Source organism: Chiloscyllium punctatum, chromosome 24, assembly GCF_047496795.1.
Source record: "Chiloscyllium punctatum isolate Juve2018m chromosome 24, sChiPun1.3, whole genome shotgun sequence".
In the NCBI taxonomy this organism is placed as follows: Eukaryota; Metazoa; Chordata; class Chondrichthyes; order Orectolobiformes; family Hemiscylliidae; genus Chiloscyllium; species Chiloscyllium punctatum.
Window position 1 is genome coordinate 84,543,080 of NC_092762.1, and position 17,601 is coordinate 84,560,680.

Genomic DNA, 17,601 nt, shown 5'->3' on the forward strand with positions numbered 1-17,601 from the left:
TCATCTAAGTCATTAATAAAAATTACAAACAGCAGAGGGCCCAGAACTGATCCCTGCGGAACTCCACTTGTAACTGGACTCCATGCTGAATATTTACCATCTACCACCACTCTCTGCCTTCGACCGGTTAGCCAGTTTTCTATCCAATTGGCCAAATTTCCCTCTATCCCATGCCTCCTGACTTTCCGCATAAGCCTACCATGGGGAACCTTATCAAATGCCTTACTAAAATCCATGTACACTACATCCACTGCTCTACCCTCATCCACATGCTTGGTCACCTCCTCGAAGAATTCAATAAGACTTGTAAGGCAAGACCTACCCTTCACAAATCCGTGCTGGCTGTCCCTAATCAAGCAGTGCCGTTCCAGATACTCGTAAATCCTATCCCTCAGTACCCTTTCCATTACTTTGCCTACCACAGAAGTAAGACTAACTGGCCTGTAATTCCCGGGGTTATCCCTATTCCCTTTTTTGAACAGGGGCACAACATTCGCTACTCTCCAGTCCCCTGGTACCACCCCCGTTGCCAGTGAAGACGAGAAGATCATTGCCAACGGTACTGCAATTTCCTCTCTTGCTTCCCACATAATCCTAGGATATATCCCGTCAGGCCCGGGGGACTTGTCTATCCTCAAGTTGTTCAAAATGTCCAACACATCTTCCTTCCTAACAGATATCTCTTCTAGCTTATCAGTCCGTTTCACACTCTCCTCTTCAACAATACAGTCCCTCTCGTTCGTAAATACTGAAGAGAAGTACTTGTTCAAGACCTCTCCTATCTCTTCCGACTCAATACACAGTCTCCCACCACTGTCCTTGATCGGACCTACCCTCGTTCTCGTCATTCTCAGGTTTCTCACATACGCATAGAATGCCTTGGGGTTATCCTTGATCCTATCCGCCAGGGATTTTTCATGCCCTCTCTTAGCTCTCCTAATCCCTTTCTTCAGGTCCCTTCTGGCTATCCTGTATCCCTCCACTGCTCTGTCTGAACCCTGTTTCCTCAACCTTATGTAAGCCTCCTTCTTCCTCTTTACTAGACATTCAACCTCCCTCGTCAACCAAGGCTCCCTCACACGACCATTTCTTTCCTGCCTGATCGGTACATACATATCAAGGACACGTCGTATCTGCTCCTTGAAAAAGTCCCACATTTCCACCACATCCTTCCCTGACAGCCTATGCTCCCAACGTATGCTCCTCAAATCCTGTCTTACAGCATCGTAATTTCCCTTCCCCCAATTGTAAAAACTTCCTTGTTGTGTGCACCTATCCCTCTCCATAACCAAGGTGAAAGTGACAGAATTGTGGTCGCCATCACCAAAATGTTCACCCACTAACAAGCCCACCACTTGTCCCGGTTCGTTACCGAGTACCAAATCCAATATGGCCTCCCCTCTGGTTGGACAATCTACATACTGCGTTAGAAAAGCTTCCTGGACACACTGCACAAACACCGCCCCATCCAATCTACTTGATCTAAAGAGCTTCCAATCAATATTTGGGAAGTTGAAGTCGCCCATGACTACGACCCTGTGGCTTCTGCACCTTTCCAAAATCTGTTTCCCAATCTGTTTCTCCACATCTTTGCTGCTATTGGGGGGCCTATAATAAACACCCAACAAGGTGACTGCACCTTTCCTATTTCTGACTTCAGCCCATACTACCTCCAGAGGCAGATCTCCCTCAAACTTCCTTTCTGCAGCCGTTATACCATTTCTAATTAGCAATGCCACCCCCCCTCCTTTTTTACCACCCTCCCTAATCTTACTGAAACATCTGTAACCAGGAACCTCCAACAGCCATTCCTGTCCCTCATCTATCCATGTTTCCGTGATGGCTACAACATCGTAGTCCCAGGTACCGATCCACGCCTTAAGTTCACCCACCTTATTTCTGATACTCCTTGCATTGAAGTATACGCACTTGAGCCCATCTCTGTGTCCGTAAGTAGTCCCTGTCAGTGCTACCTTCTCCACAGCCTCCCTACAGTCTTGGACATCCTGACACACAGCTAGCTTACTTGCTGGACTACAAGTCCGGATCCCATCCCCCTGCCAAATTAGTTTAAACCCCCCCGAAGAGTGCTAGCAAACCTACCCCCCAGGATATTGGTGCCCTTCTGGAACAGTGTGTTTATGGCCATGTAAAAAAAGTCTAAAAGTAGCACTCAATGAAATAAATCCACTGTGCTCAACTGAAAACTTTAGAGGAGTCACTAAATGGATGCGCTACCAGCAATTCCAATGGTTATCCCCAAGCATCCTCGAGAAGCTGCCAACTTGCACCATGTATGTTTTCATTATGAAAGCACCTGACCCAATGGTGTTGAATGAACAGTTTACACGTCCCAGCAGCAATGCCGTGTGATTTAGAAGGGAACTTGCAGCTGGTGCTATTTCTATTTTTCATGTACAAACCCTTGCCCAGCAAACTAATGAACAGATATTGGGTAGGTCATCACACATGCTAAGTCCTTAATGCTCCTCAGGCCTGCATTTTCCAGGAGTGGAGCTAAGGACAGCTATTGAGAAAACAACTAATTTTCTCATTGCTTGGCACCAGAGTTAACTCTGACATTGTGCTATTCCTCCCACTAAATGATCAACAAATGACCTGGAAACAACCTCAGGTGGTTACTAAAAAGATTTCTATATGGTGCACAGGTTTATAAAACTTCAGTGTATTAGATATAGCATTACATGAACTGAGGTCTTACAAGGTTAATGAAAATACAATTGAGAGAAAATAACCTCACATCAAATCACAATGCCTGAAGCTCTGGCTGCAAGACACAATAGGGCTTGTTAATTCCAATCTATTTCTCAGTGAACTGGACACTACACAATAAACAGTCTATTTTCCAGAAACAATTATAACAAACAGTCAATTACAGCAACTTTAAAATTATTCAGTGAACCCCTGGTGGCTTAATGGGCAAAGACATCCCTGAGACCACACACAGAGCTACAAGGACCACTTGAGAATACTGTCCAGCCTCAGTTATTTGACTTCAACCAGGAGTGCTATTTTCTTCAACTGGACTGAAGATTCAGGGTTTGGTTAGAAGCCATGTTGCCTATATTTTCAATCTGAAGCATTTGAGGCAAGAGTAGGATTAGACTTGGCTATGACCTCTTCTGAAATTAACTGGAAGAGTGGGAAATATACTGGTGTGAGAACCTGAAGTGGCACCCTGACGAAACTTGCAGTATTGTTCTGAAGAAGAAACAGAAGGGATGAAACATAAGAAATATGTGAACTAGGCCATTCTGGCCCTCAACCTTGCTTCACCATTCAAGTAAATCATAGATGATCATTCACATTCATGTCATTTTTCTGCATGATTTCCATTTATAGTCACAGGAATCTTGGAGATGTACAGCATGGTAACAGACCCTTCATTCCAACTCATCTATGCCGACCAGATATCCTTTTTGCCAGCATTTGGCCCATATCCCTTTAATCCCTTCCCATTCATGTAGCCATCAGATACCTTTTAAATGCTGCAATTGATCCACCACTTCCTCTGACAGCTCATCCAATATCTTCTGCGTGAAAAAGTTGCCCATCAGGTAATTTTTAAATCTTTCCCCCCTCACCCTAAACCTATGCCCTCTAGTTCTGGACTCCCCTACCCTGGGGGAAAGGCCTTCGACTGTTCACTGTATCCGTGTGCCTCGTGACTTTATATCCCTTGATGCCTTTAGTATCTATCAATCTCTCTCTGCTATGAACTTAGTGCATGATTGAACTTCCACAGTCCTCTAGGATTCAGCAATTCAAAGACCTAACACCCACGTGAACAGATTCTGTATTAACTCCACTTGTAATAAAGGCTGACAAGTCATCTGCCTTCCTAACTGTTTATTGTACATACTAGTTCGCATGCAATGACTTATGAACGAAGACATCTTGGCCTTTGGGAAATCAACACTTCCCAATCTCTGCATCTCCATTCTTCCTAGTGAAGTGGATAATCCTACACTTATCCACATTATATTCAATCTGCAATGTTTTGCCTTATCAGTCAGTTGGGTAAAATTATCAAGGGATATGGAGAAGGGGCAGATAAATGGTTTCAGGGCTGATCATAAATGTTTCTCAAACTAGATTCTGAGACTTTGCAGAGAGCTCATAACGCAGGACCAATCTAACCATCCAGTACACTGAAGTCCAAAGTGAGTGACTGAGTGGTGGGCAGAAGTATGTTCTGATCCATTCATGACTCCTCAAATATCAAAAGTCACCATCCAAATGCAACAAGATCTATACAATATTCAGGATTGGGCTGACAAGTAATATTTATGTTACAAAAGCATCAAACAATAACCAACGAGAAAATCTAACTATTATCCCTTGATGTTTACTGAATCAACAGTGAATCCCCCAATATCAACATCTTTTTTTGGGGGGCTGCAGGAGTGGGCTGGTGCCTTACCATTGACCATAACACAAACCTTGCTGGCCATATAAATACTGTGGCCACAAAAAAAAGTCAGTGACTAGGAATCCAACAAAGAGCAACTGAACTACTCACTCTCCAAAGCCTGTCCATCATGTTCAAGGAACAAATCAGGGGTGTGCTAGACTATTCCCCACTTGCCAGAATGGCTGCAGCTCCAGAAACTCTGAAGAAGTTTGACAACATCCAAAGGAAAGCAACCCAACTAGCTGTTACTACAACCATAAACATTTATTCCCACCACCACTGACGATCAGTAGCTGCAGTGTGCACCATCTATGGCAGAGGTCACCAACATTTTGATTGCTTGTGACTGGTGGCTCATCATCTGCCAATTGAATAGTCTGCCAATTGTAAATTGGATTCAAGGCAAGTGATTCCATTTGCTGTCACAAGCTGGGTTGACAACAGAGGGCCAGTCACCACCAACAGTAGCCAGAGAAACTTCACAGAATGAAGCAGAGTCTACAGGAAGCTGTGTCTTGTAAGCTTGAAAAGTTGAGCTACCAGAGAGTCAGGAAACTTTGCAAAAGCAAGGAGACTAGGATGACCTGAGTAGTCTTTTATCAATATGATATATCGGTAGACACAAGCGACACTGCCTAATTGCCCGTGGTTGAATCATATTTGAAGACTTCACCATTGTTGCTCTGAAATCCACAACCAGTGGAGTAATATGCACAATGAAGTCAAGAAGTATTTTGCAAAACAAAAGATGAGCCATTGGGGCAGGTAGTGGCAAAGACAGATGACAACACATCAACAATGGTCAGGTATCATGCTGGCTTCAGTGCACCAAGTATATACTGATTTCCTTCCTTTCCTGAACTACTACTGTATAATTCAACAACAGATAATTTGTGCTAGATAATGGGGTTTGATCATGTTATGTCTCCTGTTATTGGAATTATTAATTTAATTCCTGTAAAAGTCAAACACCACCTAAAGTTCAAGACGTTACCTGACAAATTGCCTTGATTATGGAAATCTTTTGAAAGCCAGTGGCTTAGCAGAAGGAAAATACTGTGTTGATTTATTTCATTTTTATTGAAAATCAAACCTTTCATGGAGTCAAGGAACAAAGATACCCACTCAATTATCAAACATTGCATGGCTACTTAATTTGATGTTTTTAACAGATATGACCAAAAAATTAAACTCTTAGAATAGTTAGTTACAAAGAGAATCAGAAGACAACAGCTGACATGATTACTGCAGTGAAAGATTTCATGTCAAAACGATACCTTCTGGCATAGCAAGTCAAGAAAAGGATAGTGCAATACTTTCCTTCTGTTCTAAATAAGGATAGGATTGTGGACATCATCAAGTACACTGGTCAGAGTTCAGCAACAGACTGAATGATAAGCAACTGGAGTCCAGCCTGGTATTTATTTCAAAATTCTTCATGGAAGTGGATGTTAGTGACATTTCTGAACAAATCAGTTTGCTATTTAATCTTGACTATCACTTTGGAAATGGAGGTGGTCAGCCTTCAAAATGACTTGCTTTGCTTTGATTTCAAATGAATCTGCCAGAAATCTCCTGCCTAATGAGTACCTGTGTGACTCCATCAGTTGCCCTCTCAGGATCCATGCAGCACTGGTGGGCAGTCTGCAGTGTCAGGTTTTACATTGAAATAAAGATAAAAATCAATTTTCTTTGTTTCAAATATATATTTTGTAATTCAAATAGAACATAGAACAATACAGCACAGAACAGGCCCTTCGGCCCACGATGTTGTGCCGAACTTCTAACCTAGATTAAGCACCCATCCATGTACCTATCCAAATGCCGCTTAAAGGTCACCAATGATTCTGACTCTACCACTCCCACGGGCAGCGCATTCCATGCTCCCACCACTCTCTGGGTAAAGAACCCACCTCTGACATCTGGCCTATACCTTCCACCCTTCACCTTAAATTTATGTCCCCTTGTAACACTCTGTTGTACCCGGAGAAAAAGTTTCTGACTGTCTACTCTATCTATTCCCCTGATCATCTTATAAACCTCTATCAAGTCACCCCTCATCCTTCGCCGTTCCAACGAGAAAAGGCCGAGAACTCTCAACCTATCCTCGTACGACCTACTCGCCATTCCAGGCAACATCCTGGTAAATCTTCTCTGCACCCTCTCCAAAGCTTCCACATCTTTCCTAAAGTGAGGCGACCAGAACTGCACACACACAGTACTCCAACTGTGGCCTAACCAAAGTCCTGTACAGCTGCAACATCACTTCACGACTCTTGAATTCAATCCCTCTGCTAATGAACGATAATACTCCATAGGCCTTCTTACAAACTCTATCCACCTGAGTGGCAACCTTCAAAGATCTATGTACATAGACCCCAAGATCCCTCTGTTCCTCCACCTGACTAAGAACCCTACCATTAACCCTGTATTCCGCATTCTTATTTGTTCTTCCAAAATGGACAACCTCACACTTGGCAGGGTTGAACTCCATCTGCCACTCCTCAGCCCAGCTCTGCATCATATCTAAGTCCCTCTGCAGCCGACAACAGCCCTCGTCACTGTCCACAACTCCACCTATCTTCTTATCATCTGCGAATTTACTGACCCACCCTTCGACTCCCTCATCTAAGTCATTAATAAAAATTACAAACAGCAGAGGACCCAGAACTGATCCCTGCGGAACTCCACTTGTAACTGGGCTCCAGGCTGAATATTTACCATCTACCACCACTCTCTGCCTTCGACCGGTTAGCCAGTTTACTATCCAATTGGCCAAATTTCCCTCTATCCCATGCCTCCTGACTTTCCGCATAAGCCTACCATGGGGAACCTTATCAAATGCCTTACTAAAATCCATGTACACTACAGCCACTGCTCTACCCTCATCCACATGCTTGGTCACCTCCTCGAAGAATTCAATAAGACTTGTAAGGCAAGACCTACCCTTCACAAATCCGTGCTGGCTGTCCCTAATCAAGCAGTGTCTTTCCAGATACTTGTAAATCCTATCCCTCAGTACCCTTTCCATTACTTTGCCTACCACAGAAGAAAGACTAACTGGCCTGTAATTCCCGGGGTTATCCCTATTCCCTTTTTTGAACAGGGGCACAACATTCGCTACTCTCCAGTCCCCTGGTACCACCTCCGTTGCCAGTGAAGACGAGAAGATCATTGCCAACGGTACTGCAATTTCCTCTCTTGCTTCCCACATTCAATTGCAATAATTAAATATGTACCCTTATCAATTAATTTGCCTTATATGCTTTAGCATCTTTTGATATTTTTCATTAATTAGAAGTAACTCTCATTAATAAAAAGATTGACGACCCCTGATCTTCAATGGAAGAATATGAGAACTAGGAGCAGAAGTAGGCCATTCAGCCCCTCAAGCCTGCTCTGCCATTTATCACAATCCTCACTGATCTCACCTCAGCCTTAACTCCACTTTCTTGTCCACTCTCCATAACCCTTCAATCTATTATGAATTCAATTCAAAATTTATCTCAAGATTTACTAATTGGCCTGGTATCCATTCTGAGGTAAGAATTCCATAGATAAGGCGCTCTTTGGAAATTCACCGAGGATCCATAGACAATATCTTCAAAACCCAAAACCATGACCTTTAGGAAGAACAAAGGCAAAAATATACATGGAAACTGTGACCGGTAAGCTCTTCACCAGCCCCCACACTATCCTGGCTTGGGAATAGATTGTTGTTCCTTCAGTGTCACTGGGTCAAAATCTTGGAAATCTCTCTCTAATGGCATGTCGGTGTATCTACACCAAACGGACTTGCAGTGTCTCTAGAAGGCAGCTTGTCACCTTCCCCCCATGGACAATTAGGGATGGGCAATAAACGCAGGCTCAGCCAGCATGTTCACTCTCCTAAAAGGATAAAAAAATCCTCCTGTGCTTTTGCTCCCCACCATCTCTGCTAACCTGCTTCTAGTGCTTCCTCCAGGGTCCTGCCAAAGATAGACAGACTCTGCAGTGAGAAATAATCACCTTCATCTCACCGATATCTGTAAGAAAATACCTGTTTTCTTAAAGGCATTATTAAAACACACTTTTACATGCAACGTTTTCACATGTGTGATACAGTACTATAATTTACAAGGGAAGATTCTGAGATTAATACCATTAAAAATGACACAAAAACAATAACCAATTCTCTGGAAGAAATATTGAACAAATTCAAGGGTCAAAATGGAGATTAACATTCTTGTGGGAGGGAGCTTTACTCTGCAGTTTTCCTTAGATGTACCTAACTTGCTAACACAGTGAAACAAAACTGGTACTGTACCATTCCAAAAGTAACATTGTTGAGTACAACATTCCCATATCAGATTGGATAGTAATTACCAAGTCTGATTGCTCAGGGTTTACCCATCTCCAATTTATTTCATTTTGTATGTGGATTTCAAAAGCCTGGAACCCTTCAATTCTCTGTGCTCCTTCCCTTCCTCCAAATCTGAGTTTCAAAATGCAGATACCCATCACCCATCCGTGCTTCACATAGGGCCCAGTTTGAGATCTATGAGACTGAGATCCAGCCTCTGTTGACAGCTTACCTGAGGAATGTTGACGAGCAGGCTGGTGTTGGGGACATTGGCCACACGGATCAGTCCCTGCTGAAGAATCCTCTGGCCCTGCATCTGCACGGAGCTCGGCACCGAAGCCCGTGGGGCCAGGAGCAGGGGTGGTGGGGCGGTGCTGGCATGTGGCCTGATGGCGTGGATTTGCTGGGGAGAAACAGACATTGGCTAACAGAATGGGAACAGCGATGGATGAAATGGCATGACCAGGATGGGAGAAATGAAAGCAAGGCAGACAAGAAAAGGAAGATGTTACTCAGGATGCCTAATTGTTATATCACACTACAGTGCAGTTGTACAGATACAAGCAACGTGCTCACAGCTGGAGCAGCACTTTGCATCAAGGGAAATCTCCAATATTGTACAATTTCCACTGTATGAAGCAGATTTCAAAAGATAGGATGTCAGCAAAGCATGCAAAAACAAAGTAAAAACTTGAGGATCAGGAGCAAAGCGACGTATATCTATGGACAATAAGGCAGAAAGAGAAGAGGGCACAACGTATTTGCAGCACATACTTCCCTGCTTCCTACATAAGATATAAAAATTATTTAAAACCTTTACATGCGAGTACACTTGTCATTTTGTTAATTCGACAACCACAGATTAAAGAACCACTAAGTACAAATGCTTGTAAGAAATAACTGTGCATCATGACAGCGATAACAGTACCTCAGGACAAAAATACAGCAGAGCTCAAAATCATCTCACAAACCACGAGCACATGGCTGAAGAGATTAACCCCATCAAACCACGTGAGAGATTATTCAAAGGAGATTTACACTTCTGTACTGTAGTAAGATTTTCTGCCTGAACACTACACAAATACAAAGTCAATAATTGATTAAATTATGCTTTACAGGTCATGGTACTTGGGAAAACTTTTTGCCATTTTGTGTCTTTATAATGCTAGTAGTCATACCAAAGATATGATTGCGACATTCCAAAAGTCGCTTTGAAGTACTGTTCTATACTAACTAAAGTCTAAATAGCACAGACATTAAGATTAATTTGCATTTAGGGAGAAAGAAATGATAACAAAAGCAAAGAACAGCAGATATTGGATCAGAAACAAAAGCAAAAACAATTTTCCAACAATTTATCTTTTTGAGAGAGAAATGATAATTCCACTGAAAGAGCATGAACACAGGCTTGATAGCTGTATGGTCTCCCTTTATACTGAAATTAACATTTTGTTTTAACGATATCCTTCTCAAATATGAATAAAACAGACAAGGCTGTGCTTAACACTTGTCCAATGTTGCCAGAGGGCACAGAGACAATTCTATGTACTCTGAGTGACATGCGGGACCTTCTGTAACAATCTGGCCATTTGTGTTTACTGCTGAAAATGTGTTGCTGGAAAAGCGCAGCAGGTCAGGCAGCATCCAAGGAACAGGAGAATCGACGTTTCGGGCATGAGCCCTTCTTCAGGAATCATTTGTGTTTACTGCCCGAGCTACTGAGGAACCAAGCAAAGTTGGTCCTTAAATAAGGAGGCTGCATAACAAATCATATTAAAAAGCATCGCGGAGTTCATTTTGACCCTCATCAACTTGCTGTAAGCAAATTGCAGAGGGCTAATTCCCCAAAGTACAGTTATTAATTGATTGAAGTACTTAAAAATATTCCAAGGATTGCTACAAACTGCTATGAAAATTCATGTCGGCTCTGCTTCATGTATTTTTCATAGTTTCATTTTGCCCTCAGAATCAGTCATAGAACATAGAAACCGATCCTTCAGTCCAACTCGTCCATGCTAAACCAGATTTCTCAAACTAAACTAGTCCTACTTGCCATTTTGGCCTACAACTCTAGTTATTGGTGGATCTAATTGTGCAAAGGAGATGAACTATCACAATAGCCAAGTTCACCTGCCCTAAATCAGATGTCAGATTCATTTCTGTACTGAAGCCCAAGCAAAATAAAATAAAGCTGGGTATTTTTGTGGCTACTCCTGTATTCAGTAACCTGGGAAATACTCAGTGATCCTCAAAGCCAGCTGCTTACCTGTGCTCCTCTCACTAATGGTGGCATTGCTATCTGAGAGTTCTGCTGGGATCCAGGTTTTGAGGTTCCCTGTTGACCACCACGAATCAGAGGTGGTGGAATTACTGTACCCATTGTACGGGCAGTGGTTACCTGAAAGACAGAGATGTGTGTGTTTAGAAATATTTTTGTATTACAAGAAACAAATGACATTACTCCCTCTCATCAAATTTCTCTGTTCCCTATTGTCAAAGCCTGGTAGGATTTAATTCAAATGGACACTTTCAATCTCTGCATTCTGCCAAATGGCCTTTATGCAGTTATCAGACTTGGCAGCAAATGCTAGCAAATCAGACCCAATCATGCCCCAATCTCAACTGTAATTTAGAAGTCACTACAATAGACACAAACAAAAGCTGGAATAACTCAGCAGCATCTGTGCAGAGAAAAAAATATTTCAGGCTAATGATGTTCACTGTGTTGAATAAAGACTCAGTACTCATTTTCAAAGTTGAGGGAAAGGACATAATTCCAAAGCACAAAGAAGAAAGTAAAATGACTTCAGTAGATATCTCAAGGACTAAGGCTTTCAACTCCAAACCACTAAAAGAAATAGGTGAGAAGATGGTAGATGCTTTATGTCAAAATTTCCAATGCCCTCTTGATACAGGATTTGTTTTTTGGATTGAAACATTGCAAATGACACTCTAATGCTGAAGGAGGAAGGGAGAAGGAAATAAGATAATTATAGATCTGTCAACTCATTATCTGCCGCAGGCTACTTCTAAATGACATCTTTAATGCCCTTCAATCAACCTTTTTCCCTATGAGAAGCTATATGAACTAAAACTTCAACACCCACATCCTGCCAAGCCAAGCCACAATTGCCATTATCCTTGTGACTTCCATAAATTCGCCCAAAGAAAACTAACATTCATGATCACTATTCTTATTAAAATTCACGACAAAACCTTGCATAACCCTTCCTCCACAGAAGTGCAGAGTGAGGTGGGTGTAAGCCAATGGGAAAGGAGCTTACCAGCACCGATACAAGTTGTGAAACTGAGTTAAGTAAATCTGGAAATTTGTGAATCAGCAAGCAAAGGAAAAAAAATGACCATGAAAATTTCAGATTGTCTGAAAAGCCGAACTTGCCCACTAATATTATTAAGGCAAGAGTTGATGGACTTGGAATTATGGATTTGATAACTTTGGTCTAAACCATGAGATTAGCTCTTAATGCCCTGTGAAGTGGTCTGGCAAACCACTTAGTTGCTTTAAAGAAAAACTTTGAAGAAGGAGATCTATTTTGATTACATTCCCAAGGTAAATAGGGATAGGCAGTTTGTCAATAGCCATATCCTACCCTTCAGCTACAATTAGCAAGATTGAGAAACTGGTGCCCAGCTTACAAAGCATTGCACAAATGTCACCACATGCATCTATATGAAGGACAACATCGTGATTGTACATGTAAAATGTTTTGAATTGTAAAATTAGGAATGCATTGCGTTTCTAGCTTTCTCACCTCCTTTTGTGAAGGTGTTGATATTTCTGATAATTCTCCAATGGCTCCTGGAACACAGCTGGCCCTAGAAAAGTGAAGCAAAAGGCTGTTTCACTGTGGAGGGCACCAGCGATGCCACTGATTGTGCAGGAGTCTCTGGACAGAAGTTGGAATTGAAAGGCGATGATCAAGAGTAGCATTCTGCATGGATTTACCACAAACTGGTTTCTGTGGCTGTTAGTTAACTATCTGAGACTGCTCAAACTGTCACCACCAGCTCCAGACTTGTGACCAGCCCAGCACCAAATTTCAAAGTATTCTCTCCAAACGTAACTTTAGGTGATGCATTAAAATCTACAAAGCAATCATATATCAGTAGCCTTCCAAAAATCAAAATGCCTCAAAAATAAGGCACATTTTTGAGGTAAAACTTCAGATATGGGTTATCCTCAGTGAGACTCTACTGGAGTCAGAGTCAGAGGTGTACAACACGGAAACAGACCCTTCAATCCAACTCGTCCATGCCGACCAGCTATCCTAAATTCATCTAGTCCCATTTAGCAGCATTTGGCCCATAACCGTTTAAACCGTTCCTATTCATATACTCATCCAGATACCTTTTAAATGTTGTATCAGCCTCCACCACTTCCACACACACACCACCCTCTGTGTGCAAAAGTCCCTGAGGTCCCTTTTAAATTTTCCCCTCTCATCCTAAACCTATGTGCTCTCGTTCTGGATTCCTCCACTGGGGACAAGACTTTGTCTATTTATCCTATCCATGCCCCTCATGATTTTATAAACCTCTAGAAGGTCACCCCTCAGCCTCCAATGCTCTAGGGAAAACAGCCCCAGCCTATTCAGCCTCTCCCTATAGCTCAAATCCTTCAACCCTGGCAACATCCTTGTAAATCTTTTCTGAACCCTTTCAAGTTTCTCAACATCCTTCCAATAGGAAGGAGACCAGAATTGCACGCAATATTCCAATCATTTCACTAGCTTCCCACAGAGTTCTAGGGTACAACTGATCAGATCCTAGGGATTTAACCACTTATGTATTTTAAGACATCCAGCACCACCTCCTCTGTGATATGGACATTTTTCAAGACGTCACCATCTATTTACCCACAGTCTATAACTTCCATGTCCTTCTCCACAGGAAATGTCCTGTACAGCTGCAACATGACCAACTCCTACACTCAAAGTCCAATAAAGGAAAACTTACCAAATGCCTTCTTCATTTTCCTATCTACCTGCGAATTCACTTTCAAGGAGTTATGAACCTGCACTCCAAGGTCTCTTTGTTCAGCAACACTTCCTACGACCTTACCATTAAATGTATAGTTCCTTCTCTGATTTGTTTTTCCAAAAAAAGCAACACCTCACATTTATCTAAATTAAACTCCACCTGACACCCCTCAGCCCATTAGCTCACCTGATTAAGATCCTGTTGTACTCTCAGGTAACCCTCTTCGCTGTCCACTACACCTCCAATTTTGGTGTCATCTGCAAACTTACTAACTATACCTCTTATGCTTGGATCCAAATCATTTATGTAGGTGACAAAAAGTAGAGGGCCCAGCACTGAGCCTTGTGGCACTCCACTGGTCACAGGCCTCCAGTCTGAAAAACAACCCTCCACCACCACCTCTGTCTTCTACCTTTGAGCCAGTTCTGTATCTAAATGGCTGGTTCCCCCTGTATTCCAGGAGATCTAAACTTGCTAACAGGTCTACCATGAGGAACCTTGTCGAACGCCTTACTGAAGTCCACCGGTCTGCACTCATCAATCCTCTTCGTTACTTCTACGAAAAACTCAAGTTTGAGAGCCATGATTTCCCACACAACAAAGCCATGTTGACTATCCCTAATCAGCCCTTGCCTTTCCAAATAAATGTAAATCCTGTCCCTCAGGATTCCCTCCAACAACTTGTTGACACTAATGTCAGGCTCACCGGTCTATAGTTCCCTGGCTTTTCTTTACCACCTTTCTTAAACAGTGGCACCACGGTAGCCAACCTCCAGTCTTCCGGCACCTCACCTGTATCTCAGCAAGGGGCCCAGCAATCACTTCCCTAGCTTCCCACAGAGTTCTAGGATACACCTGATCAGTTCCTGGGGATTTAACCACTTTTATGAGTTTTAAGACATGCAGCACCACCTCCTCTGTAACATGGACATTTTAAGATGTCACCATCTATTTCTCTACATTCTATATCTTCCATATCCTTTTCCACAGTAAACACTGATGCAAAATACTCATTTAGCGTCGCTCCCATCTCCTGCGGTTCCATACATCAGCTGCCTTACTGAACTTTGAGGGAGCCCTATTCTCTCTCTAATTACCGTTTTGTTTTTAATGTATTTATAAAAGCCTATTTGGTAAAGCTATCTCATGTCCCCTTTTGCCCTCCTGATTTCCCTCTTAAGTATACTATTGCCTTTACACTTTTCCAAGAATTCACTCAATCTCTCCTGTCTATACCTGACATATACTTCCCCCTTTTTCTAAACCAAATCCTCAATTTGTTTAATCATCCAGCATTCCCTATACCTTCCAGCTTTCCCTTTCACCCTAACAGGAATATACTGTCTCTTGACCCTTGTTACCTCAGTTTCGATGGCTTCCCATTTTCCAGCTGTCCCTTTACCTGCAAATGTCTGCCCCCAATCAACGTTTGAAAGTTCTTGCCTAATACTGTCAAATTTGGCCTTTCTCCAATTTACAACTTCAACTTTTAGATCCAGTCTATCCTTCTCCATCGTTATTTTAAAACTAATAGAATTATGATCGCTCAACCCAAAGTCCTCCCCCACCACTGACATTTTCTTGTACACACCTAATAAATTTCTCTCCATCTAAACCCTTAACACCATGACAGTCCCAGTCCTTTTTGGAAAGTTAAAATCCTCTACTATAACCACCCTATTATTCTTACAGATAGCCAAGATCTCCTTACAAGTTCGTTTCTCAATTTTCCACTGATTGTTGGTGGGGACCATAATATAATCCCAATAAGGTGATCATGCCTTTCTTATTTCTCAGTTCCACCCAAATAACTTCCCTGGATGAATTCCCAGGAATATCCTCCCTAAGCACAGCCATAATGCTATCCCTTATCAAAAAGGCCACACCCCCTTCTCTCTTCTCCCCCCCCCCCAATCCTCCCTATAGTATTTGTACCCTAGAACATTAAGCTGCCAGTCCTGTCCATCCCTGAGCCACGTGTCTGTAATTGCTATGATATCCCAATCCCATGTTCCAAATCATGCCAAGTTCATAGGCCTCTTGAAGTAAATTTAGATTAGATTAGATTACTTACAGTGTGGAAACAGGCCCTTCGGCCCAACAAGTCCACACCCCCCCGCCGAAGCGCAACCCACCCATACCCCTACGTCTACCCCTTACCTACACTACGGACAATTTAGGATGGCCAATTCACCTGACCTGCACATTTTTGGACTGTGGGAGGAAACCGGAGCACCTGGAGGAAACCCACGCAGACACGGGGAGAACGTGCAAACTCCACCCAGTCAGTCGCCTGAGGCGGGAATTGAACCCGGGTCTCTGGCGCTGTGAGGCAGCAGTGCTAACCACTGTGCCGTCCACAAATGCAGTTAATTTACAGTTGCACCTTACTCTTTGCTTTGGTCCCGACTATATCAGTCTCAGATTGATCTCTTTCCTCACTATTTCCCTGGGTCCCAACGCCTCACCTTACTTTCTTAAATACTCCTGAGCAGCTTTACCAAATTTCCTTGCCAATATATTAGTTTCCTTCTAATTCAGGTGTAATCTGCCCTTCTTGTATAAGTGACTTCTACCCCACAAAGATTCCAATGATCCAAAAAAATGAGAACTCTTCTCCCCCTGCACCAACTCCTCAGTCACACATTCATCTGCTTTATCCTCCTACTCCTACCCTCATTCGCTCGTAGCACGTTTTATCCCTAATATTTATAATGATATTTGGGCAGCACTGTTGGCTGGTGTAGCACCAGCCACTCTTCATCTGCAGGTCTGTGTGGCAGTCTCCACTTCCATATGACAATTCTATATCAATATAATAATATTCTGTAACTTCCTCAACTTTCATTTGAGCTAATTCAGCTACTTAGCTCTCAGTCAGCTTGCTGATTCTTGATTACAGAAGAATTATTGAACTTTTTTTTTTAGATTGTCCAGATATCCAGAGTTTTAAATAGTCAAATATCTGTTTGTGGTGCCAGATGAACTGCAGATGCCCCAAGAACTTCATTTGGCAGTTCTGTAACTACTGGAGAAACTAATAGTTTCACTGGCCAAATCATTCTCAGGAGTAAGTCAATTCCCCCAACAGGTAAACTTTGGACAACCATCACCAATTTATCTTCACAATCATTTACAACAAGGGGTAAGACGCTGATTCCTGTGTGAGTGTCAGCGTATATCAGATGCGTGTTTATTTTTCCTTATTGGTTTTAAAATCTGATATTTTAGGTGTACTAGTAACATCATCCATCGTGGAGTTTGCTTGAAGTGACTGAATGTTCAGAGGTTTGCACAATATTGTGGTATTCTGCTTTACTCAGAGCAGTAGGGGCATGGAACGCCCTGCCTGCAACAGTAGTACACTTGCCAACTTTAAGGGCATTTCAATGGTCAGTGGATAAACATATGGATGAGAATGGAATAGTGTAGGATAGATTGGCTTCAAATTGGTTTCACAGGTCGACGCAACATCGAGGGCTGAAAGGCCTGTACTGCGCTGGAATGTTCTATGATATTCTATTCTCCACCACCAAGGTACTGTTTGCCTCAGATGTGTCAGTTATTGTTCAGTCCTCAGGTATATCCACTTCTCTACTTAGCATAGTTATTTGTGGATCTACATTCATGTTGTCTCTGGCACATTCAGTCTGCTTGCCAAGAGCTGATGTGCATTATTTCTCCAAACTACCAAAAGTTTTTGTGCTATTAACTCAACTGCAGATTTGTAGGAAGTAAAACTCTTTACCCTTACTTAATCTTTCTCTAAAGGCACTGTACAAGTAAATTGCGGGAAGAGAGTAGCTAGGGAAAGAGTAGGGCT

General features: G+C 42.4%; 1 protein-coding gene across 12 annotated transcripts in view; it reads right to left on the minus strand.

Annotated features, from left to right (window-relative positions):
* Positions 1–17,601, minus strand: part of gatad2ab (GATA zinc finger domain containing 2Ab) — a 147,947-nt gene that overhangs the window by 18,376 nt on the left and 111,970 nt on the right. For 8 of the 12 annotated variants that reach the window (XM_072594367.1, XM_072594364.1, XM_072594363.1 and 5 more), the window contains 2 exons: positions 11,044–11,175; positions 9,010–9,201 (listed from right to left, as the gene is read on the minus strand). In XM_072594367.1, the coding sequence (XP_072450468.1) occupies positions 9,010–9,201; positions 11,044–11,175 (324 nt within the window). The remainder of the gene's footprint in view (positions 1–9,009; positions 9,202–11,043; positions 11,176–17,601) is intronic. The other 4 variants (XM_072594373.1, XM_072594366.1, XM_072594372.1 and 1 more) reach the window with 1 other exon arrangement.